General features: G+C 39.1%; 1 protein-coding gene across 1 annotated transcript in view; it reads right to left on the bottom strand.

Annotated features, from left to right (window-relative positions):
* The window catches only part of LOC113068294 (regulating synaptic membrane exocytosis protein 2), a 155,513-nt gene that overhangs the window by 52,448 nt on the left and 76,500 nt on the right, over positions 1-26,565 (bottom strand). Inside the window, exons 12-17 of the mRNA XM_026240985.1 lie at positions 25,695-25,741; positions 25,486-25,595; positions 20,408-20,538; positions 15,130-15,301; positions 14,787-14,940; positions 13,927-13,953 (exon numbers count right to left, since the gene is read on the bottom strand). Of these exons, the coding sequence (XP_026096770.1) occupies positions 13,927-13,953; positions 14,787-14,940; positions 15,130-15,301; positions 20,408-20,538; positions 25,486-25,595; positions 25,695-25,741 (641 nt within the window). The remainder of the gene's footprint in view (positions 1-13,926; positions 13,954-14,786; positions 14,941-15,129; positions 15,302-20,407; positions 20,539-25,485; positions 25,596-25,694; positions 25,742-26,565) is intronic.

Below are 26,565 nucleotides of genomic sequence, written 5' to 3'. Positions count from 1 at the left end.
GCCTATGATATGCAATACAAAAGTTGTTTGGATTGATGAGATTTATATGTGTACCGAGTTTCATTCGTCTACGAGCAAGAATGTATGATATATGGCCCTCCATATTCCAGGGGGCGCTGTAGAGCCCCTGTGCCACGCCCGTGTATCAGTCTCTGCCCGGCCCTAATGGCCGCAGGTTCCAATCTGTGTGCCAATTTTCAAGACTTTTTAAGCACGTTAAGGGCCCCAAAAGCCCCCGAGACGTTGGAAAAAAATAATAATAATAATAATAATAAAAAATAATCCTAAGGAAAACAATAGGCCTCTCGCCCTTTGGGCTTGAGCCCTAATAAAAAACAAAGCAGATACAAGAGGGTCCTCGCACCTCGGTGCTCGGGCCCTAATTAAAGCTGCAAGCAGCGATGAACGGGCCCTCGCACCCGGGCTCACCGGCAGTGAGTGGCCTTAGTAAATTGGTGAACGGTGAGAAATATGCATTCAAACTCATAAATATAAGTGGAAAATATCAACATTTATTCCACATGTGCCAATCTTCCTGGTGCCAGCAGGTGGTGCTATCATTATAATGGAATATGGCCCTTCAAATGTGTTCCGGGCAGGACTCCCATCGAACATGTGAAGTTTGGGGAAGATCGAACAAATTATGCCTGAGTTACAACAACTTCTCTTGCTGTGGTGAGACATCAAAATTTGTCATGGCGCCATGGACACGCCCTTTAACAAAAACTCAAGATCTCCACAAGTTAAAATTGCACAGGCCTTTAGATTAGACTGAATACAAAAAATACTTTAATCTCAAAAAAATTCTAGGAGTAGTTTGTCGCAGCCTAAAACATGTCACTTCCTGTTGCCAGCAGGTGGCACTATGACTATCACTGAAAATGGGCATGTAGATCTGTTAAGGGCAGAAGTCTTATCTAACATGTGAAGTTTGGGGCAGATTGGACATTGTATGTCTGAGTTACAGCAACTTCCTTTTTCATGGCGAAACATCGAAATTTGGCAGGCCACCATGGACACGCCCTTTAACGAAACCTCAAGATCTTCGCAATTTAACATCACAAAGGCCTTTAGATTACACTGACCAAGTTTGGTGTTGATCTGAATAAATCTCTAGGAGGAGTTCGTTAAAGTACAACCCCTGAAAATGGCAAAAACAACGCCAATTTTGCAGAGAAAATTCTAAATAACCGACTTCCTGTTGGGATTCAGATTTCGTACCAAGATACTTTTTTGTAGGTATTGGTGTGTTACATGTGTGTACCGATTTTTGTACATGTACGTGAAACATAGCTCGAGGCACACTCCGTTGAAAGTGTATAGGTGGCGCTATAGAGCCATTTTGCCATACCCGATGGAATATTGGCCTTCAGATGTGTTCAGGCCAGGACTCTTATCACACATGTGAAGTTTGGGGAAGATCGGACATTTTATGCCTGAGTTATAACATCTTTTATTCCCATGGCGAGACATCGAACTTTGCCATGGCGCCGTGGACACGCCTTTTAACGAAAACTCAAGATCTTCACAACTGAACATCGCACAGGCCTTTAGATTAGACTGACCACAAAAAAGACATTGATGTCAAAAAATTTCTAGGAGTAGTTCATCACAGCGTAAAATATGTCACTTCCTGTTGCCAATAGGTGGCGCTATGACTATAACTGAATATGGGCATGTCAATCTGTTCAGGTTTGGAGTCACATCAAACATGTGAAGTTTGGGGCTGATTGGACATTGTATGTCTGAGTTATAGCTACTTCATTTTTCATGGCGAATCATCAAAATTCGCCAGGCCGCCACGGACACGCCCTTCAACGAAAACTCAAGATCTTCGCAATTTAACATCTCAATGGCCTTTAGATTAGGCATACCAAATTTGGTGTTGATCTGAATTAATCTCTAGGAGGAGTTCGTTAAAATACAATGCATGGAAATGGCAAAAATGACACAAAATTTGCTCATAATATTAAAAATAACCAACTTCCTGTTGGGTTTAGAATTTTGCTCCAAGAGTCTTTTTTGTAGGTCTTGGTGTCTTACATGTGTTTACCGATTTTCAGACATGTGCGTGAAACGTAGCTCGAGGCGCACACCGCTGAACATGTATAGGTGGCGCTGTCGAGCCATTTTGCCACGCCCACTTCTGAAACCCATATCAGACGTAAATTTTCACCAGTTCGGAGGTGTGTGCAAATTTTCCTGACTTTTTGAGTATGTTTAGGCCTTCAAAAACGCGATTCATTGGGGAGAAGAAAAATAATAATAATAAATATAGCTGCAAGCAGCGATGTCGGGCTCAAGCCATCAGTGCAACGCCACCCCGGTGGCATCAGGATAACTGTGCCCAGCGGGCATAAGCATTTACAGTAACCCTCTGACAATCAAGTTTTAAGGGATGCGGCAGTTAAAGGGTTAATCCGACCAATCTAGACTTTGAAATCACATACACAGAACAATATATATAACTTTAGTAACACTTTATTTTAATATCTATAAAAAATGTATAAGGTGTGCATTGTAGCTGACACCTATATGAACACATTACAATTGTTTTATGACTGCAAGTCTTTCTTCTCAAATGCTATTGAGCTTCAAATTTGCATTTGAGCCCATGTGAAAAAGTAGCATAATTTACATATGACTTACAGTTTGTTGTAATAAATATCAAACATTCAATTTAATTGTGCATTATAGCTGTCACCTAGATGAACAATTACAGTTGTTTTTATGACTGTAAGTCATTCTCTTCAAATGCTACTGACGTTAGAAAAGTGTATAACAATATCACATGTAACTTTAGAGACGGTCCCTAAATTTGAGACTCTAGAAAGTCCAATGTCAAGACAACTTTATGCCTGTTTTATTTTCTTTAGTTTTCTTTTCTCTGTGCCGGATTGCTGATGTCCTATACCCAGGCATAGATGTCCATCCATCAATTACGAACATTCATCCGCAAACATGAGGTGTGAGCGGTCGTGAGCGCGGATGGGAGAATGGCGCATGTTTTTTTTTTTTTTTGAGCAACTGGGATGGTGCCCCCTCTGGGAGTTGGTGCCCTACGAAGACTGCATACTATGCATATAGGGAGCGGCGGTACAATCTCGAAGATATATTCCTCAAACCATCTTACAAGAGGAGGTGATGCTAATCCTTCAAGAATCGCATAAAAGCTATTCAAGTGTACAGTTTCCTTTTATTGCATCTTGAAATAAATATTTCTGAATTCTGAATCAAACTGGGTTGTGTTTATTTATTTATTTTATAAGACAACTGAGACTTTAATCTCCTTTGTAATATATGTGCTTTTAAACCAAGAACAATTTATTTATAGATGTATTACTGCTTAATAATGACTATTATTAAGGGAAAAGGCTTTATAATCATGAACTATTTACTAATGCTTAGCTAATGAGTGCAATTATTATAAAGTGTTACCATTGCATATACTAATGTTAACAAATTAGACATTATTTTACAGTGTTACCAAATCCTTAAATAATGTATTAGTGTTTTGTAATGATTTTAATGACCTATAAGCATTTGTGAAATAGTTTTGCTTGCATTGCAGCTTAATCTGTCAGTTGAAGAGTTTTACTGTTACATCAATGAGATTAATAAATGTCATGTCACGTCACAGGTTGTCATAGGTCAGTATCAAATGAGTTTGAAATTATTATTTGCAGCACAAATTAGGGTTCTTAGGATGTTTTTAAATCCCTAAAACTGTCAGAAAAGGATAAGGCCTAAGAGATTTCTTAACCTGTAATGAAAGGAAAAAACACCACCATTAGCAACAACAAAAACAATAACAATTTAAAATACAGATTTTTTTTTTCCTGATTATTAAAGGGATGATTAGGTCTCTCTCTCTCTCTCTGCCAGACAGCCCCTCCCTACAGTCCACACACACTGTCACAGTCACCAACCCCCTCACACTCCCCCTCCCTCTCCCCCTCCCTTCCCTCACACAGACAGGGTGGCCAGAGTGAGATCATGTAAGTTGAGAAGTCTGACAGTTTTTTAATTTTCTTTTATCCATACAGTGTTGTAAAGTCGTGAAACTATGCATATTTCCTCAGAATGATTTGATCTTTGTATGAAAAAATGCTTTGAAGTGTTTGGAAGCTGCAATTTAAACATACAAGACAATTAATGTTTCCCTTTTTACTGTCATTTCAAAAATTCAACCGTTCAAGCTAACCAAAATCCGTTCGCAATTTAAGTTCCTCAATGGTTTTTCTTAATGTAGACAAAGTTTGGTGTGTATAGTGTACTTCCCCTGGGAGGAGTATGAATTAATTCACAAAAGAAAATTCCCAAAAATCCATATTCAAGTCAAAATAGCCAACTTCCTGTTGGTCGTAGCTTATGACTGCGAACTAGAAAGTTGTCCGTCTTGATAAGAACAATTTATGTACCAAGTTTGGTGTCTGTAGCTAAAACTAATCCCCCCACTTTTGACAAAAGGTGGCGCTATAGAGTGCCTCTTCCACGCCCTTTTAAAAGCTTTTGCCATGGTCTAGCTATCTTTAATACTGATATCTGTTTCGAGTTTCATGTAAATCTGAGCTAGTTATCTGCCTCAAAATCACCAGAACAGAACATTCAAGTTTGACACGTTGCCATGGCAACACTATATTAGATATAAATATCCCCACGACAGATTGTCTTCGGCCGTGTTTTGTCATTATTCTGATGAAGTTTGAAGCAAATCAAGTAAAAATAAGATGCTGAATTCAAAGCGTTCTGAAAATGATTCACTTCCTGCTGCCAGTTGGTGGCGCTATAACTTTGACTCCTAATAGTCACATATATACGATCGGTATCATACAACGAACAAACCAATTAAGTTTGATCAAATTCAGCAAATGTATGTGGATGTTATTATACATTTCCTGTTTCTCATTTCTCGCCATAATTTCAACGCCTCGCCACGGGCAAACCGTTTGAGATATCAAAAATCTCTTCGCAATTTAGCATCCCCAATGTCTTGAGATCGTGTTCACCGAGTTTTGAGGTGAACGGGTGGAGTTCCTCAGAGGAGTATATCAAATTCCAGAGCATGTGTTTTTCATAAAACCCTAAATAGCCAACTTCCTGTTGGGCGGAGCTTATGACATGCAGTGTGAAAGTTGTTTGGTTTGATGAGTTATATATATGTACCAAGTTTCATATGTATACGTGCAAGTATGCATGATATATGGCCCTCGGTACTACAGGGGGCGCTGTAGAGCCCCTGTGCCACGCCCGTGTATCAGACTCTGCCCGGCCCTAATGGCCGCAGGTTCCAAGGTGTGTGCCAATTTTCAAGAGTTTTTGAGCATGTTAAGGACCCCAAAAGCCCCCGAAACCTTAGAAAAAAATTAGAAGAATAAAAAAAAAAAAAAAAAAAAAAAAAAATAATCCTAAGGAAAACAATAGGGCTCTCGCCCTCCAGGCTTGAGCCCTAATTAAAGCTGCAAGCAGCGATGAACGGGCCCTCGCACCCGGGCTCACCGCCATCGTGTGGCTTTAGTAAAAAGGTGAACGTTGAGAAATATGCATTTAATGTCCTAAATATAAGTGGAATATATCAAAGTATATCCCATATATGTGCCAATCTTACCGTTGCCAGCAGGTGGCGCTATCATTATAATGGAATATTGGCCTTCAGATGTGTTCAGGCCAGGACTCTTATCAAACGTGAAGTTTGGGGAAGACTGAACATTTTATACTTGAGTTACAACAACTTCTCTTGCTGTGGCAAGACATCAAATTTTGTCATGGCGCCATGGAAACGCCCTTTAACAAAAACTCAAGATCTCCAAAAGTTAACATTGCACATGCATTTAGATTAGACTGACCACAAAATATATGTTAATCTCAAAAAAATAATAGGAGTAGTTTGTCGCAGCGTAAAACATGTCACTTCCTGTTGCCAATAGGTGGCGCTATGACTATAACTGAATGTGGGCATGTAAAACTGTTAAGGGCAGAAGTTTTATCTAACATGTGAAGTTTGGGGCAGATTGGACATTGTATGTCTGAGTTACAGCAACTTCCTTTTTCATGGCGAAACATCGAAATTTGTCAGGCCACCATGGACACGCCCTTTAACGAAATCTAAAGATCTTCGCAATTTAACATCGCAAAGGGCTTAAGATTACACTGACCAGGTTTGGTGTTGATCTGAATAAATCTCTAGGAGGAGTTCGTTAAAGTACAACCCCTGAAAATGGCAAAAACAACGCCAGTTTTGCAGAGAAAATTCTAAATAACCGACTTCCTGTTGAGATTCGGATTTCGTACCAAGAGACTTTTTTGTAGGTATTGGTGTGTTACATGTGTATACCGATTTTTGTACATGTACGTGAAACATAGCTCGAGGCGCACTCTGTTGAAAGTGTATAGGTGGCGCTATCGAGCCATTTTGCCATACCTGATGGAATTTTGGCCTTCAGATGTGTTCAGGCCAGGACTCTTATCACACATGTGAAGTTTGGGGAAGATCGGACATTTTATGCCTGAGTTATAACATCTTTTATTCCCATGGCGAGACATCGAACTTCGTGACAGCGCCATGGACACGCCTTTTAACGAAAACTCAAGATCTTCACAACTTAACATCGCACAGGCCTTTAGATTAGACTGACCACAAAAAATACATTGATGTCATAAAATTTCTAGGAGTAGTTCATCGCAGTGTAAAATATGTCACTTCCTGTTGCCAATAGGTGGCGCTATGACTATAACTGAATATGGGCATGTCAATCTGTTCAGGTCAGGAGTCTCATCAAACATGTGAAGTTTGGGGCAGATTGGTCATTGTATGTCTGAGTTATAGCAACTTCCTGTTTCATGGCGAATCATCGAAATTCGCCAGGCCACCACGGACACGCCCATTAACGAAAACTCAAAAGCTTCGCAATTTAACATCGCAAAGGCCTTCAGATTAGGCATAGCAAATTTGGTGTTGATCTGAATGAATCTCTAGGAGGAGTTCGTTAAAATACAACGCATGGAAATGACAAAAATGACACAAAATTTGCTCATAATATTAGTAATAACCGACTTCCTGTTGGGTTTCGGATTTTGCTCCAAGAGACTTTTTTGTAGGTATTGGAGAGTTACATGAGTATACCGATTTTCATACATGTACATGAAACGTAGCTCGAGGCGCACACCGTTGAACGTGTATAGGTGGCGCTGTTGAGCCATTTTGCCACACCCACTTCTGAAACCCATATCAGACGTAAATTTTCGCCAGTTCTGAGGTGTGTGCAAAGTTTCATGACTTTTCGAGCATGTTTAGGCCCTCAAAAATGCGATTCATTTTGGAGAAGAAGAATAATAATAATAAATATAGCTGCAAGCAGCGATGTCGGGCTCAAGCCATCAGTGCAACGCCATCCCGGTGGCATCGGGAAAACTGTGCCCAGCGGGCATAAGCATTTACAGTAACCCTCTGACAATCAAGTTTTAAGGAATGCGGCAGTTAAAGGGTTAATCCGACCAATCTAGACTTTGAAATCACATACACAGAACAATATATATAACTTTAGTAACACATTATTTTTATATTTATAAAAAAATGTATAAGGTGTGCATTATAGCTGACACCTATATGAACACATTACAATTGTTTTGTGACTGCAAGTCTTTCTTCTCAAATGCTATTGAGCTTCAAATTTGCATTTGAGCCCATGTGAAAAAGTAGCAAATTTACATATGACTTACAGTTTGTTGTAATAAATATCAAACATTCAAATTAATTGTGCATTATAGCTGTCACCTAGATGAACAATTACAGTTGTTTTTGTAAGTAATTCTCTTCAAATGCTACTGACGTTAGAAAAGTGTATAACAATATCACATGTAACTTTAGAGACCGTCCCTAAATTTGAGACTCTTGAATGTCCAATGTCAAGACAGCTTTATGCCTTTTTTTTTTTTTTCTTTAGTTTTCTTTTCTCTGTGTCGGATTGCTGATGTCCTATACCCAGGCATAGATGTCCATCCATCAATTACGAACGGATGGGAGAATGGCGCATGTTTTTTTTTTTTTTTTTTTTTTTTTTTTTGAGCAACTGGGATGGTGCCCCCTCTGGGAGTTGGTGCCCTACGAAGACTGCATACTCTGCATATAGGGAGTGGTGGTACTATCTGGAAGATATATTCCTCAAACCATCGTACAAGAGGAGGTGATGCTAATCCTTGAAGAATCGCTCAAAAGCTATTTAAGTGTACAGTTTCCTTTTATTGCATCTTTAAATAAATATTTCTGAATTCTGAATCAAACTGGGTTGGGTTTATTTATTTATTTTATGAGACAACTGAGACTTTAATCTCCTTTGTAATATATGTGCTTTGAATTAAACCAAGAACAATTTATTTATAGATGTATTACTGCTTAATAATGACTATTATTAAGGGAAAAGGCTTTATAATCATGAAATATTTACTAATGCTTAGCTAATGAGTGCAGTTATTATAAAGTGTTACCAATGCATTTACTAATGTTAACAAATTAGACATTATTTTACAGTGTTACCAAATCCTTAAATAATTTATTAGTGTTTTGTAATGATTTTAATTACCTATAAGCATTTGTGAAATAGTTTTGCTTGCATTGCAGCTTTATCTGTCAGTTGAAGAGTTTTACTGTTACATCCATGAGATTAATACATGTCATGTCACAGAATGTCATAGGTCAGTATCAAATGAGTTTGAAATTATTATTTGCAGCACAAATAAGGATTATTAGGATGTTTTTAAATCCCTAAAACTGTCAGAAAAGGATAAGGCCTAAGAGATTTCTTAACCTGTAATGAAAGGAAAAAAAACGCCACCATTAGCAACAACAAAAACAATAACAATTTAAAATACAGATTTTCCTGATTATTAAAGGGATGATTAGGTCTCTCTCTCTCTCTCTCTCTCTCTCTCTCTCTCTGCCAGACAGCCCCTCCCTACAATCCACACACACTGTCAATCACCAAAAATTCACAGTCACCAACCCCCACCCACCACCAGGATGGTCCTGTCCTTACCTTCCGGGGGGGGGGTCTGCTGCGCCCCTGCCTTCGTCTTCAGGCAGGAAATGCAGATTCGCTACCCTCGGATTACGAACCATGGACGGGGCCTTCCGCCAAAGAAATTTATATTTGTGCTCGCTGAGCTGTCAATAAATGTATGCTTCGTACATTCCTCTATCTCCCGAGTCTTTCTGGTAGAAATATAATGATATGCGTTCAACAAGGTAGCCCAATAACCCAAACGACGTAACAGGCAACGCCCCTGACACTCCCGAAGAAGAAAAAAACACCAACTTATATGTTTATGTTGGGCGACTCAGTCAGGCGCTCGCTCACTCAGTACGCGCTGAAGGCTCGTTGCAAAACGGCCAATGCGTTTAACAGACCAGAAAAAAGAAGATCCTCCAGTAACCAACAGGTCTGGTGTTTGGGTGCACTTTGGATTCCCTTTAAGCTATAATGGTGATGGCAAGAGAGTGGTGGATAAAAAAACAACGGTATGTCGCATCTGCAACATGACAGGGTACACCAGCGGGAATACAAAAAAAAAAAAAAAAAAAAAAAAACACCAGCGGGAATACTTGAAACATGTCAACTCATTTACGCTGACATCACCTTATTGTGTCAGTATCTGGGAAAAGACGAAAAAAAAGGAGAAACAAGCACGCAACAAACTATCCCTCCAGCATTTAGACACCGGTATTATAGCTTACAGGGAATCCAAAGTGCACCCACACCAGACCTGTTGGTTATTTTAGGATCTTATATTTCTGGTCTGTTAAATGCATTAGACATTTTGCAACGAGCCTTCAGCGCGTGCTGAGTGAGCGAGCGCCTTAGAGGCCGTTCACATATCGCGCCTAAAAACGCATGGAAAACGCTAAGCGCATCTTTCTCCTCCTTTCCAAAGCGCTCGGGCAGAAGCGCTCATGAGGCGTCTGTCTTTGCTAAGCAACAATGACGTGCTCTCTCCATGAGACGCGGAAATTTCAGCGAATGATAAATGGATTTGCAGCTCTAAAAATCGCTTGCAGTAGCTCTGCTACTAAATTTATTTCAAAATTGCAATCCATATACAACTGTGAACAGCTGTTCCTTCATCTTGGCTGAGTTTTCAACGTTGTTACGGGAAAGGATGAAGCTGATTGGTTAGTTCTTGTCACATGACCCGCGGTGCGCTTGCGGCATTCTGAAAAGTTGAGATGTTTTTACATTTTGCTGTATCTAAAACGTACCGAACCGAACCGAACCGTGACATCAGTGTATCGTATCGAACTGAACCGTGAATTTTGTGAACCGTTACACCCCTAATATATATATATATATATAAAAATTCAAGTGTACAGTTTTCTTTTATTGCATCTTGAAATAAATATTTATGAGTTCTGTGTTTGTTTATTTTATTTATTTTATTTTTTATTTTACATTTTTTTAGGAAGATTACAGCCTTTAATCTCCTCAAAATAAATGTGCATATAAACCATGAACAATTTAATTATAGCTGTATTTATAAAATGCTTACTAAAATATTAATTTTGGGAGAAGGCTATATAAAGCATGAACTGACTATTTACTAATGCTTAGCTAAGAATTGCAGCTATTATGAAGTGTTACCAATGCATTTACTAATGTTAACAATTGAGACATTATTTTAAAGTGTTACCAAATCCTTAAATAATTTAAAAGTGTTTTGTTATGATTTCATTAACCTATAAGCATTTGTGAAATAGTTCTGCTTGCATTACAGCTTAGTCTTCATCTGTGAGCTGAACAGTTTTACTGTTACATCCTTGAGATTATGTAAATTCAAATAAATGTCATGTCACAGGGTGTCAGAGGTCAGTATCAAATGAGTTTGAAATTATTATTTGCAGCACAAATAAGGTTTTTTAGGATTTTTTTTAATCCCTGAAACTGTCAGAAAAGGATAAGGCCTAAGATATTTCTTAAGCTGTAATCAAAACAGCACAATTAACAACAACAACAAAAAAATAACAATTTAAAAAACAGTTTTTTTTTCTGGTGATTAAAGAGATGTTTAAGTCTCTCTCTCTCTCTCTCTCTCTCTCTCTCTCTCTGTCTGTCTGTCTGCCACTCAGCTCACACCCCTCCCCCACTCACACTCACACTCACACACACACACACAGTCAGCACTCATACATTCCTCAAACAGAGTGACAGAGTGAGATCAGATGTCTGACAGTTTTTTAATTTTCTTTTAATCATACAGTGCTGTAAAGTCATGAAACTATGCATATTTCCTCAGAATCACTGGTTTTCTAAATGAAAAATGTTTTTTAAAGGTTTGGAAGCTGCAATTTAAAAATAGAAGACGATTAATGTTTCACTTTTTACTGTCATTTCAAAAAATCACCACGACAAAACCGTTCAAGCTAACCAAAATCTGTTCGCAATTTAAGTTCCTCGATGTTTTTTCTTCATGTAGACAAAGTTTTGTGTGTATAGTGTACTTCCCCTGTGAGGAGTATTCATTAATTTTACAACTGTAAAATCTCAAAAATACACATTCAAATCAAAATAGCCGACTTCCTGTTGATCGTAGCTTATGACTGTGAATTAGAAAGTTGTCCGTCTTGATAAGAACAATTTATGTACCAAGTTTGGTGTCTGTAGCTAAAACTAACCCCCCCACTTTTGACAAAAGGTGGCGCTATAGAGTGCCTCTTCCACGCCCTTTTCAAAGCTTTTGCCATGGTTTAGCTATCTTTAATACTGATATCTGTTTCGAGTTTCATGTAAATCTGAGCTTGTTGTCTGCCTAAAAATCACCAGAACAGAACATTCAAGTTTGACACGTTGCCATGGCAACACTATATTAGATATCAATATCCCCACAACAGATTTTCTTCGGCCGTGTTTTGTCATTATTCTGATGAAGTTTGAAGCAAATCAAGTAAAAATAAGATGCTGAATTCAAAGCGTTTTGAAAATGATTCACTTCCTGCTGCCAGTTGGTGGCGCTATAACTTTGACTCCTAATAGTCACATATATACGATCGGTATCATACAACGAACAAACAAATTAAGTTTGATCAAATTCAGGAAATGTATGTGGATGTTATTAGACATTTCCTGTTTCTCATTTCTCGCCATAATTTCAACGCCTCGCCACGGGCAAACCGTTCGAGATATCAAAAATCTCTTCGCAATTTAGCATCCCCAATGTCTTGAGATCGTGTTCACCGAGTTTTGTGGTGAACGGGTGGAGTTCCTCAGAGGAGTATATCAAATTCCAGAGCATGTGTTTTTCATAAAACCCTAAATAGCCAACTTCCTGTTGGGCGGAGCTTATGACATGCAGTGTGAAAGTTGTTTGGTTTGATGAGTTATATATATGTACCAAGTTTCATATGTATACGTGCAAGTATGCATGATATATGGCCCTCAGTACTACAGGGGGCGCTGTAGAGCCCCTGTGCCACGCCCGTGTATCAGACTCTGCCCGGCCCTAATGGCCGCAGGTTCCAAGGTGTGTGCCAATTTTCAAGAGTTTTTGAGTATGTTAAGGACCCCAAAAGCCCCCGAAACCTTGGAAAAAAATTAGAAGAATAAAGAAAAAAAAAAAAAAAAATAATAATCCTAAGGAAAACAATAGGGCTCTCGCCCTCCAGGCTTGAGCCCTAATAATAATAATAATAATAATAATAATAATAATAATAATAAACGGAGCAATTCCAAGAGGGTCCTCACACCATCGGTGCTCGGGCCCTAATAATAAACAGAGCAGATACAATAGGGTCCTCACACCTTCGGTGCTCGGGCCCTAAAAAACAAAGCAGATACAAGAGGGTCCTCGCACCTCGGTGCTCGGGCCCTAATAATAATAATAATAAACAAAGCAGATACAAGAGGGTCCTCACACCATCGGTGCTCGGGCCCTAATAATAATAATAATAAAGGAGACAAACTGACAAATATAATTTAGAAATGATTTTGATTTGAATGACATTTTCATGAATGTTAAAAGTAACATTGAATAAATGGTTTAAAAGTATTTTTCCTTGTTAACTCATGTTATCAGAGTAAACTAATAATAACGAGAAACCTTATTGTAAATCATTACAGTCAATAAGCACTCTGCATTACTACTAGATATAGATGTCAACACTTCATAATAGACATTTTTACATTTGCAAGCCTGCTGTCAGTTCAAAAGAATCTTAAATAAATAAAATAATGATACACAAATACTATGACATAGTAAAACTGAAAAACAGCTGTTACTGGAGACCTGAGAATATTGGGCATGAAAACTATTTCCATGCAAACACACAGCTTGTGGAAGTTAGTTGCTGCTGATGATGGATAATTAGCATGTTCATCATAATGTACTTGTCATTCCTGCCTGGCTGCAAACATATGTATCTACGTAAGACAGTCTGTGGTCATTTTAAAGACGTTTCCTCACTACAGCATAAAAGCAGCTGCAGCTGGTGCTGAAACACACTGATGACACACTGTGGTTCAGACTCAAATAATACAAAAGAGACCAGTGTGAGGAGAACCAAGCAGCATGAGGTCTGCTATCATTTAGTCTGAAATCAAAACACAGCAAACATCAACCACAGAAAGGTTTGGGAGAGGCTGGGGAAAGCGTGAACAGGCCACGCACAGATCTGCTCAGGAAGGGCTATTAATTAGGTTGATTTTAAATGTATTTAAACAATCTAGTTCAGGCCAAAATGGGAGATAAGCTGTAAAATGAGGACTGGTGGCATGTAGCAGCAGCGATGGGCTTAAGCTTCAAGCAGGCTGTGAGGGACAGTGAGGGTTTCTGAAGAGCATGAGGCGGAGGTGAGAGGAGAGCACACTTTTGAGAGTGTGAAGGAGAGTCAAATCACACGGCTGGCCAATCACATGCTAGCTGGAGCACGCAGGGCAAAGTTACCTGAGTTGTAAAAATACGGGCCCTTGTCTGGAAATGTGTCAGTGGTGGATAGACAGTAATATTTTTTGAAGGAAACAAAACATGAAAACGAAACATGTCAACAAAACAAAAATACAGAAAATGTGATGTCCAGATTGATATTTTGATATCAGTTCTGGACATGAAAATAATACAGAATATACAGGACATTTATACCAGGCCTGTTAACATGCAACATTAAAGTGGCATATAACGATTTTTACAAATTCAGATTAAAAAAGGTGAGGTTTTTTCGATTTTAAACAGATAATACAGAATATTACATTTTAAAATAAAATAACATAGAAAACAGTTATTTTAACTTTTTTATAATATTTCACAATTTTCAAATTTTTACTGTATTTTTAATTAAATATATGCATCTTAGGTGAGCAGAAGACTTCTTTCGAAAACATAAAAAAAAAATCTTTTGAATAGTATGTGTGGTTTTTAGCACATTAACACAGTGCAATTCATAAATATTTTATAAATTGCGCAAACGGTAAATCAAACACAAAATTACGATGAATGATTGATGTAAAAATCACGCAGAAGTCGCTTTCCACATATAAAAGTGTTTAAAAACATGATTTAATGTGATTATTGCTGTTCACACTGTGAGGGAAAAATCAGATTGAGATCACATTTACTATTAGTAAGTTATAAAAGGTACTAATATGTACACTTTAGGTACTAATATAATATGTACCTTCAAGGTACTGATATGCACCATTTAGGGTAAATATGGTATAAAGATGCTTTTGTACCTTAATGACAGCTTGACAACTTTTTTTTTTTTTTTTCTGCGAGTATATGTTTACTGTAACAGTAGCTGTACGTACTCTGTAGCCTGCGTGTGGGGCTCTCTCCGTGCAGGAGACGTCTCTGCATGTAGGGCGAGGGGTTCGGCAGAGGCATCGAGGACAGGTCGTGTGTTTGAAGCTTATACCAGTGAGGCTGATCGTCCACCAGCGCTGTCTCCAGCTCAATCAGAATCTACACACACACATCCATTTAGGATTACTCATGGTTTTTTATGAGCTCAAATGTGGAACAATTCATGCATTAAAATAAACAAAAGAAATACTTCAAATAAGCCTTTGCCAAGGAAGTCACATAATTAATTTTAACTGGCAGCTGAGTGAATCTTGTGAGATGTTTGATGGCTCTGCGTGTGTCTCTCACCTCTCCCAGGAACTCGCTCTCCTCCTCTCGGACTCTGGCCTGGTCCCACACCGTGATCTCCAGCATGCGCTCCCTGAACTCTCGTCTGTGCACCGGTGAGTACATGAACGTCTGGCTCCACTTGGGCTCCAGAGATTTCTTCACCGTTTTCGTTCTCCTCTTGCTTTTGTCGCTGAGAAGAGCAGGTGAGTTGATCATTTTACAGCTGCTGATGTGACCTTACAGACCCACAGAGACAATAAACCAATCCAAGGACCCCTGATTTGAAAATGTATTCATTTATATATCTATATTTATTATTCATTCATTCATAGATTATTATTTTTTTCAGATGTTAATTTTCGTTTCTTACTTACAGATATTTTGTTATTTGTGTTGCAAATCAGTATTTCACAATCATTTCCCCCAAGTCAAAATGATTTCTATAAAGGGAGGAATTTGATGATTTTACTAGCTTTTGAATTTTTGGTTTTTAAGGTTTTTAATAGCGTTGTTGGGCACAATCTCCTAGGCTGTTATATATTCATTATGCTTTTATAAAACAGTTATTCCACACACGTAGTAAGGTTTCACAGAATAAAACAGAGCCAATAGAATGTTATGATATAAATATAATCCGTATTCTTCCACCAAACAATGTAGTTAATCAGAAACAGTTGTAGTTCCAACAAAGTGGCTGCCGAGCAACACACAGAAGTAAACAAAGGTGTATGTTTACTACAGCTTCAAACGTGGCTCAGCCAATCAGAATCAAGAACCAGAACTATCCGTTTTATAAATATCATTGGAGTGCAATTTCCAAGAAGACACTATTTAAGTCTTTCTACTTCAAAAATTAATGTTTAATTTAACATTCTTTGCTGTTTCCTTTGTAAACGTTTGTGAAATGTACTATCAATTTGTTTTATCATTTGTAAAGTACATCCTACACCATTTTTAAAAATAGGTGTATTTTTGTATCATAATTTACGATAGCTTCGAACACAATTCAACCAATCAGAATCAAGGACCGGAACTGATGTTTAAGTAATTGTGTTGATATACTGTATCTATTCTAAACCATTTTGAAATTTTTAAGAGGATAGCCTTAGAAAAAACCGACTCAGTTACGTATGGAACAGAGGGAACGGAGATGCCACGTCGGTGACCGATGCAAAATGGGATATCGCTTCAATAGACCAATCTACTGGTTTACTAGTGTAAACTAAATGAGAAATCTGAGGTGATTAAAACCCTCTTGGGAAGGCAGAAGTCTGCCGGGGAAACACGGGCTCTAAGGGTATACCATGGACTATACACATACGAGTACCGCTTAGGTCTCAATATGGAACCCAGCCTTCCATGGTTCTCACGGATTCAACATGAAGGCCTGGCGCCGGATGTTTCGCCGCGTCTAGCTGCCTAGGGTAATGGAGGATCTCAACAGGGTCTACAGTACGGTCACTCTAGAGCAGTTTAAGCAAGCCAACACTAACCAGGGCCTCTCAGTGTTACTACCCGTTTGAGGTGAGAACACAGGAGGATACCAGCTCTACACGAAGGCTATAGAACCAGGCGAACATGTTATGGGTCACCCAGCCCGCAACAAAAATCTGTCAGCAAGGCGCCACGAGCCAGCGCCCAGGAGGATGCAACATTTCTAGTTGAGTGAGCTTGCAACCTGAATGGGCAAGGCACACCCTGAACCTGATAAGCCAGGGCTATGGCATCCACAATCCAATGGGCCATTCCCTGCTTAGAGATGGCACTCCCCTTCTGCCGGCCTCCATAACAGGCGATGAGCTGGTCTGAGGTCCTGAAGCTTTGTGTCTGGTCTACGTAGCCCCTCAATGCTCAGATGGGACAGAGCAAAGCCAGGGCTGGGTCTGCCTCCTCCAGGGGCAGGGCTTGCAAGTTCACCACTTGGTCTTTGAAGGGAGTAGTGGGAACTTTGGGCACATAGCCAGGCCGGGGCCTCAAAATTACCTGGGAGTCAGCCGGCCCAAACTCTAGGCACGAATCATCGACCGAAAATGCGTGCAGGTCCCCTACCCTCTTAATGGGGCCAGTGCAAGCAGGAGCAGAGTTTTCAATGAAAGAAAATTTAGCTCAACTGAATGCAAAGGCTCGAATGGGTCCTGCTGTAGTGATTTAAGCACTAGAGTCAAGTCCAAAAAGGCAATAGAGATTTAACCTCACGGTCCCTCTAAGGAACCTGATGATGAGGTCATGCTTACCCAAAGACTTCCCATTCATGGGGTCATGGTACGCAGCAATAGCGGCAACCTGGACTTTGAGGGTGGACGGGGAAAGCCCACGACCCAGCCCCTTGCTGCAGAAAAGAAAGCATGACCACTGTCGGACATGTGTCGAAGAACACCACTCTACGAAAAGGTTCCACTTCAAGGTGTAAGCGTGTCTCATAGAGGGTGCTCTTGCCGAAGTGATGGTGTTCACTACCTCTCGGGGTAGGTCACTTAGAACCTCCACGTCCCGTCCAGGGACCAGACATGAGATTTCCAAAAGGTCTGGACGAGGGTGCCAAATGGTGCCCCGTCTCTGAGTCAGTAGATCCTTCCTCGGAGGAACTGGCAAAGGATGGAAGGAACTGGGCTGTCGCGAGGAGCACTTGTTGTCCGTGTGTCCGTGCCGAGAGTTCCTTCGGTCAGGGAGTAGAGCAACTGGCAGTGAGAGGTCTCTGGAGAAGAGGTCTCTGGAGAAGCAAACAGGTCTACCTGAGCAGCTCTGCATCGTCTCCCAATCAGCTGGACCGTCAGGGGAGGCTCTCCCGGGAGCATTGCTCGAGACAGCTTGTCGGCTGTATGGTTGAGCAGGCCCGGAATGGCATGATGTGACCTCAGAACCTTCCGACTCCAAAGGAAGAGGTGGCGGGCGAGTTATGACATGTGATGGGAGCGCAGACCACCTTGTCGTTTGATGTACACAATGGTCGCCGTGTTGTCCGTTCAGACCAGCACATGTTTGCCTCGTAAGAGATCTTTGAGACTTTTCAAGGCAAGGTGCACTGCTAACAACTCTAGGAAATTGATGTGCCACTGCATCAGCGGGCCCGTCCAAACCCCTGAGACTGCATGCCCGTTGTAAGTGGCCCCCCAGCCGGTGGTGGAGGCATCCGTGTAAACCACAGCATACCTGGAGATCTGCTCTAGGGGCACCCCTGCCCAGAGAAACGCAAGATCTGACCAAAGGATGAGGGTTTGGCGACAGGCCGGTGTAACTTGAATCCGATGAGTGCCTTGCTTCCACACCCACCTCGGGGCTCGGCCATAGAGCCAGTGCTGGAGTGGTCTCATATGTAAAAGGCAGAGCGTTGTAAGTGCCGCCGCGGCAGCCATATGCCCCAGGAGCTTCTGAAAAAGTTTGAGTGGGACCGCTGTCCTGCCCTTGAATGTATTCAAGCAGGCTAGCACTGACTGCACACGTTCCTCTGTGAGCCGTGCTGTCTGTTCGACCGAATCCAACTCCATACCAAGAAAAAAGATCGTCTGCCTCGGCGAGAGTTTGCTCTTTTCCCAGTTGACCTGAAGGCCCAACAGACTCAGGTGCTGGAGCACCACATCCCTGTGCTCGCGCAACTGGTCCCGAGACTGTTCTTGAATCAGCCAATTGTCTAGATAGTTGAGAATGCGAACACCCTGCTCTCTCTGAGGGGAACAAGAGCCGCCTCCGTGACTTTCGTGAAGACATGGAGAGACAGGGACAGCCGAAGGGCACGACCTTGTACTGATATGCCCGTCCTTCGAACGCAAACCGCAGAAAAGGTCTGTGGCGTGGAAGGATGGATACATGAAAGTATGTGTCCTTCAGATTGATCGCTGCAAACCAATCTTGTGGATGGACGCACCAAAAATGCATTTCTGTGTCAACATCTTGAATGGTAACCGATAAAGGGCACAATTCAAGGGCCCGTAATCCACAGCCATTCTTTGGTACAATGAATTAAGGGCTGTAAAACCCCGTCCTCATACCACGTCCTTCTCCAGTAGGACTGCGATTTCTTCCTGCTGAACAGGGGCATCTAATGCTTTCACTGTAGTGAAGCGGATACCGCTGAACTTGGAGCTACGCCAGGCGAACTGAATTGCATAGCCGAGGCTAATGGTCCGCAGAAGCCAATGAGATGGGCTGGGAAGCGCTGACCAGGCGCTTAAATGACCCAGTGAACTCGCGGTGACCTTCGTCGCTCGAAGCGCAAGGTCAGTGGTAGTTTGGAGTTCTTTAAGAAGTGCTGGATCGTGACCACCCTCTTGCAGGTCCTTCAGTGCCTTAGCCTGGTGCACGTGCAGTAACACCATGGCGTGTAAAGGCAGAAGCAGCTTCCCCGCAAGCCGCATAGGCACTGCCGGTCAGACCAGACGAGTGCCTACAGGCCCAGGAAGAAAGCACCAGGTCTACACGCCAGGAGGAGGACTTAGGACACAATTGCAGACACGTGAGGCAGCGATCGTGACCATCACCCGTTGCCAGGTAACGACCGCACCTATAAACACACGGGTGAAACGGCATCCTTGTAAAGAGGACGATCCGTCATCTTTACAAAGACGCATCCGTGAATCTCTTTTAGAGAATTTGCTCTTTAGGAAATGCTCTTTTAGTGCTGAGGCGCACAGGGGAATTGGCCACTTGCAACACAGCAGGGGTAGTGCAGGCTGAAGTGTGCAATCCACTCGACACAGGAACGAGGTCTCGCCAACACAAAAAGCTTCTGAGAGCGTGCTGAACTCATAGTTTCACAGCAGACACAGTTGAGCAGAACGATAATAACGCTTCGCTCCGAAGCGAAAAGCTGGTATGCACTCACGCAGTGATCAGTGGCAGCTGGATGCAATAATTGCATGCCAATGTGCATTGGCTCGTTTAGTTTACACTCGAAGTAGATTGGTCTATCAAAGTGATATCCCATTTTGCGTCATATATTTGCACTTTACCTCTTGAAATATCTGCTTTGAGGATTCTCAAACTTTTACATTTAAATTTCACATTTTAGAACTACATAAAATTAGATAAAAATTAAACATGTTCTTTTGAAATTTCTGTCCATAAAAGAATAAAAAAATAAAAAAATTATAAGAATGATATCTGAAGGATCATGTGACACTGAGTAATGATGCTGAAAATTCAGCCTTGCATCAAAGGAATTACAGTTAAAACATATTGAAATAGAAAACAGTTATTTAAAATTATAATAATATTTCACAATATCACAGTTCTATTGTATTTTTGATCAAATAAAATAATAAATAAATAATTACATTGGACATATCTGACGTGCACGTACCTTCTGTCGGGGAGGAAGTAGATTTTGACGTATGGATTCCTAGGTCGCCCGTCTTCTTGTGAAGGCAGGTCTTTGGCGCCCAGGATAGTGACGATGAGCTGATGTCCTGCTTTATCGTACCACAGCTTGACCTGCAGAAGAGACAGGCTCTGTTAGGAGGTCTGTGAGGAGATCTCACCCCAGAAGGTCCAGAGCAGACCTGCAGGGCTCCTTATGCAATGTGTGCAGCTTCACATGCTTGGCAGATCTTTCCCATAGCAGAAACAGCAGCAGCACACACCAACTACATCAAGCTGACTACCTATCAGCTCCTCAGCCTTTAATCATCAGCTAAATTCTCCACTAAAACAAACACCAAATTCAACTACTGCTAAGCACTAAATCACATAGTTTAATACCACTGTGTTTAAGGGGTCAGAGTTTAATAGTCCAGGTTGAATACAGCTTCATTACTAAAGACAATCATTTTGACGTGTATCTCAGTTTGTCATTTTTTTATTTACTGTACAGAACTCAAAAGACTATATGGCAAGGCAATGTACTAGCATAAATGATAAAATATTACTATTATGCAGTATTGTTAAATAAAACTAAAACTAAACTAAAATAGAATAGTTATTCTATGTATATTAAGTATATTAAGTAAATTAAAAATGTCAGTATATGATACTCACTGGTAAACCCTGCTTGTTTCAATCTTGTCCCATAGTTTTAACTCTAAAAAGGATCCCAATTATGTAAATGTGGTTTTACTTTTATTTTACAAACTGAGGGACGAGTTTCTTGAATTACTGGGTAGTATGTCACAGATGGACAAACTGGAAGACTGCAGGACAGTTATGAAATATGGAGAGAAAAAAATATTCTAAATAAATGAATCATGAAATAATCTAATTTAAATTTTGCAATAATAAACAAAAGTTGATTGTACTTAATTGAATAAAAATATGTACATGTGTAAAAAATTGTAAATAAATAATTCAATCAGTGTTAATTATTTAAATGTGCCTATTTACTTATTAAATAAATATGTTTATTGTTTGCAATATTTAAATAAACTTTTGATAATATCCACAATTTATTCGGTAATGTAATTAAATATCTGCTGTATTTCTTTAAATATATTTTTCACATAGAAAATAGTATTTCTAAATCAATAAATTGAATAATACTAGCTTAAATTTCAGAATGAAAAAAGTGATTTTTTTTCATGTTGAGCACTTCTTAAGTGTTCATTGATAGAAATTCTCAGTCTTCCCAGCATTTGCCCTTCTAGATCACTAGAGCTGAAAGAAACACCTTTAGTGAGAACCTGCTATTCTAGATAGATACTCCAGTACTAATGCATGCAGCAAAGCAACAGAAAGAGCTCAACACAGACTAGAGCAATCCAGGAAGCTTCCATTGCAAAAACAGCAGGGGGAAGGCTTCAGTCCAAACAAATTGTACCGTTTGATTCCTCTACTAATGCATCAAGGTCTGTGCTTTCATTAGTTGACTGCATCTTGAAACAGTATAAAATCTATTTTCATCTAAAACTCCATTTTCAAAAACCATATCAAAACAACCATTGGAGGTTATTATTGGAGTTAAATGGGAGGTTTGCCTAAATAGTCATTGGTACAATTTGTTTATTATCTGTGAGGTTTAGAGAAATGTTCTACATTGGAAAATGCAATATTATCTTGAATGTGTGGCTTACTGACATACTCTATCTTTTCATTGTAACACAGAACATAATATTTGTTAATACTGATCCAAACCAGGCCTCTTTTGTACTAAATATAACACATTCATTAATTCTGAATACTAAAAATTTAAAACATATGCATTTCATTCAAACTATTTTCTATACAATATAATACAAATATAACATTCCATGTTACATGACAAAGATGAAAAATGTCTCTCTAAAAAAAAAAGAGAGACTCAATCTAATGAACGATGCTAAAATCATGGCACATTTAAAAAGAGAATAAAATAAATGGTATATAATTCATTCAGAATATTTCAGCCTCAGCAAGATGGCTGTTTAACTAATTAAGCCAAATTCATACTGTAATAATGAAACGGCTCTTATGAATTGTGGCTATAAATCGCAAGGGCAATGACGTTTAACTTTGGGGGAAAAAATAAAATCTGAACAAAAGAGCAAAGGGGGAGAAACTTGGAATGCTGCCGTTTTCCTGCAGTGCATTTTCCAAATAACGCAGAGAGAAAGAGAGAGAGAGAGAGAGAGAGAGAGAGTAATGAAGGATTGAGAAAGACTGCCAGAAATGAAAGAAAAGATTAAAAAGAGACTGAGCAGAGAAAGAGAGAGAAGTCTGACGATGTTACCTGGACCCTAGGGACAAAAGGCGTGGTTCTTCTACTAAGGCATGGACTCTGGATAAGCAAAATTAACAAGAAAACAAAAGCAGTACAACTAAAGCAAAACTGCACAGAGGCACACGAATCCAAACAACCATCTGAGAAGAGATTTAGCCTAACAGAGTGACATAAGACAGCTTTTATTCATTTACTCAAATCTTAGCAGGATCTTACAGCTGAAATAACCTTAGGCCTGTATGTGAGTCCTGAAGTGCTTCAAGACATACTTCATAATGCAGCATAAATATTGTATCCACAGTGAAACATCAACACATTTTAGCATGTCATTAAAAAAAATAAAAAAATAAATAATAATAATTATATATATATATATATATATAATAAATCAATATTCAAACTGCCACATTAAGATGCATCATTGCAGGTTTTATGTCAATGTAGGCCTGATTAACAGCGATTAATTGCATTCAAAATAAAAGTTTTATTATTATTATTACTATTATTATAACATATACAGCACACACACATGTAAATACAAACGTTTATTTTGGATGCAATTAATTGCAATTAATCAGCCCTATGCCAATGATATATATATAAATGTTTGTCTAACATAAAAATGTTTGTCTAACATAAAAAAATTGTTTTTTTAAAGAGACTTCTGATGCTAATAAAAATAATAATAAAAAGGAACATTTAAACATTTAAAAAAAGGGTAAACATTAAAACAAAGGGTAAAACAAACGTCTCTTTAAACTATTAACCTTAAGTTTTGGTTCTTAAACATTTTAATGCATTACTTGTGTTTTTCAATAATATATAAACAACAACATGAAGCAAAAATCAGTATATGTGTGTGTGTGTGTGTGTGTGTGTGTGTGTGTGTGTGTATGTGTGTGTGTGTGTGTGTGTGTGTGTGTGTGTGTGTGTGTGTGTGTGTGTGTGTGTGTGTGTGTGTGTAAAGTATTCAGACTTCAATATTTTAGGATAAATCTCCCTCATTCCAAAAAAAAAAAAGAAATCAAATTTACGACAGCGCAAACCATAGTGAGACACTAAAAGCATCACTCGGACAGAAGAACAGACGCACTTCAGTGCAAAACAGAAAAAAGCACACACATTGTTATTATTAATAAACAACACAATCTCTCCACATTTAGCATGTTCACAGTTGTCCCTACAGCTCGTTTCCTTATTAAACAATTAAAAGGCACAATAATGGCTAATCTGTATCCATGCCTGAAGCACTTAGGTCAAACTTACCTCGCAGACGTCTTAGGCGCACAGTTAGAGACATGGATAATGCAAACGGTGTGAATTATTGAAACGCTAAACGGCAGTAAAGATCCGAGTCTGATCGTTCAAGTGAACGCAACAACTTCAGCACAAAGTACATCAGCTAGTCTTTCAAGGAAGTGTGTTCTCCTAACATCCTGATCAGAGTCGACCCGCAGAGTCTACGTCAGTCGGGTAACAAGCTTGAAAACTATTAATACCTTTTCCGTGTCGGGACTCTTTCCAGGACGCTGTCTAGCCCTGACACACAACTGTCTAGAATCGCAAAACACGCCCGACTGGCACATGTCAGACTAACAAATGTAAAGATGATATAACGTGTCCGTTATATATTTCAAATAATTAGAAATATTTTAAGATTATGCTCATTTAACTTCAGAAAACTACCACGTTTCAAAATGAATAGAAATACAATTTCAATGCACTGGCACAACCTAATTAGTGTGTATTTTGAGTTAGTATTGTTACACAAATAACACATTGTTAATAATAAGTCCTACGGAGTGGCTCACTATCTATTTCTAATTACGCGATCTGATGAGAATCCTCAAACATTTTGTTAATTAGGACACCAACAGCAAATAAATAAGCCATTTTTATGCTTGTAAATTAGGATGAGGGAGAGTTTTAGCTCCTGCTATTAATAAAATGTTTAATGTTTATGAGGAAACGAGATGTTAATGCGTTCAGTTCTGCAGCTATTAAAACTACACTTAACGGCTTGTGTTCAAATTGTGTTATAATTACCGCGCTTGCAGAGTGAAATACAGTATCTGTATTTTCCCCATTTCAATTAAATCTGCTTCTAAAACACTTCTGTTCAAAAGTTTGGTGTTAGCAAGATTTTTGATGTTCCCTTGCATTTATTTGATTAAAAATAAAGTAAAAATGGTAATACTGTGAAATATTATTACAGTTTAAAATAGCTGTCCCTTTGATGCGCAGCTGATTTTCCATCATTACTCCAGTCATGATGATTTACTGCTCAAAAAACATGATTACTGTCAATGTTGAAAACAGTTGTGCCGCTTATAATTCTGGGTTCTTTGATGAATAAAAAGCTCAAAAGAACACAATTTATTGAAATAGAATTTCCAACATTATACATTTCTTTACTGTCACGTCTGACCCATTTAATGCATCCTTGCTGAATAAAAGTATGAAAAAAATGAATAAAAAAATCCTAAACTTTTGAACAGTAGTGTAAATGATAGCTTACATTTGTAATGTTAAAAAACCATCCATGTGAACTTGTCAACTCTGCACAAGCTCTTTTAAGGCCTAATATCATCTTATCTTCTCTGACCCTTTGGTCTTTAGATCAGAGCTGATATCTGTGTGAATGAACAGTGAGTGTTGGCAAACTCCCTGTCCCTGGAGACACTGAACCTCAAAGCTAGCTCTGTTTCATCACCAGTGAAGCCCTGGGTCGAGCAGATGCTGGTACTCACCGAGAGCTGTCCGGACACATACTGAGGGTTGTCCCGGAGCACGCCAGGACTCATGGGGGACGTGACAGAGATGGACGGGCCCATCTTTTGAGATTCAAAGGAACTTGAACCTGAAAAACAGACGAAGAACATTTAGATTGATCCTCCTGTTGGCAAAGGCAGTGCTAAAGTACTGATGCATTTTATTTATCAAAACTAGCCAAACTTACTTGATTCAAGCTGTCCATGTGTGCTCTCTGGTATTCTAGGGACATCTCTACAAGAAAACAGTGAAGAGCATTGTAATGATAGCGGCATCCCAACCGTATACCAGAGGGTTATATGGCTGGGGGAAATACTGGAGCTAAAATGTAAGGCTTTGAATGAATTTAAATACAAATTCTGATATTTATTTATATCCTCTGAAATGGTCTGAAATAATCATTTCAACCAAACAGCCATTATTGTCAAGAAGATGTAACATATTTAGGTAAATGTAATAAAAAATAATGGTGACACTTTAGTAGAGGTTCAATTCTCACTAATAACTAGTTGCTTATTAGCATGGTTATTAGTGCTTATAAAGTACATATAATGCATGACATCCATAATCCTACCCAATACCCTAAACTTAACAACTACCTTATAAACTATTAATAAGCAGCAAATAAGGAGTTAATTGAGGCAAAAGTCATAGATAATGGTTAGTTACTATAATAGTGAGAATTTGACCCTAAAATAAAGTGTGACCTAAATAATTAAGACATCCACATAGTTTTTATATAAATTAACATGTGAAACAATTATAATCATAAGAATCATTTTCATTTATATACACTGTTATATGCTGTTATAAACAGCAATATTTACATGCACAGCCTGTCAGATTTTTGTTGTTTTTGAAAGAAGTCTCTTATGCGCACAAATATGGTTTCCACAAAAATATTTATCAGCAAAGCTGTTTTCAACATTGATAATAATCAGAAATGTTTCTTGAGCATCCAAATAGGCATATCATACTGATTTCTGAAGGATCATGTGACACTGCAGACTGGAGGAATGATGCTGAAAATTCAGTTTTGATCACAGCAATAAGTTACA

This window comes from Carassius auratus, linkage group LG44F (genome assembly GCF_003368295.1).
Source record: "Carassius auratus strain Wakin linkage group LG44F, ASM336829v1, whole genome shotgun sequence".
Taxonomy (NCBI): domain Eukaryota; kingdom Metazoa; phylum Chordata; class Actinopteri; order Cypriniformes; family Cyprinidae; genus Carassius; species Carassius auratus.
This window is presented reverse-complemented; position numbering and strand designations above follow the sequence as displayed.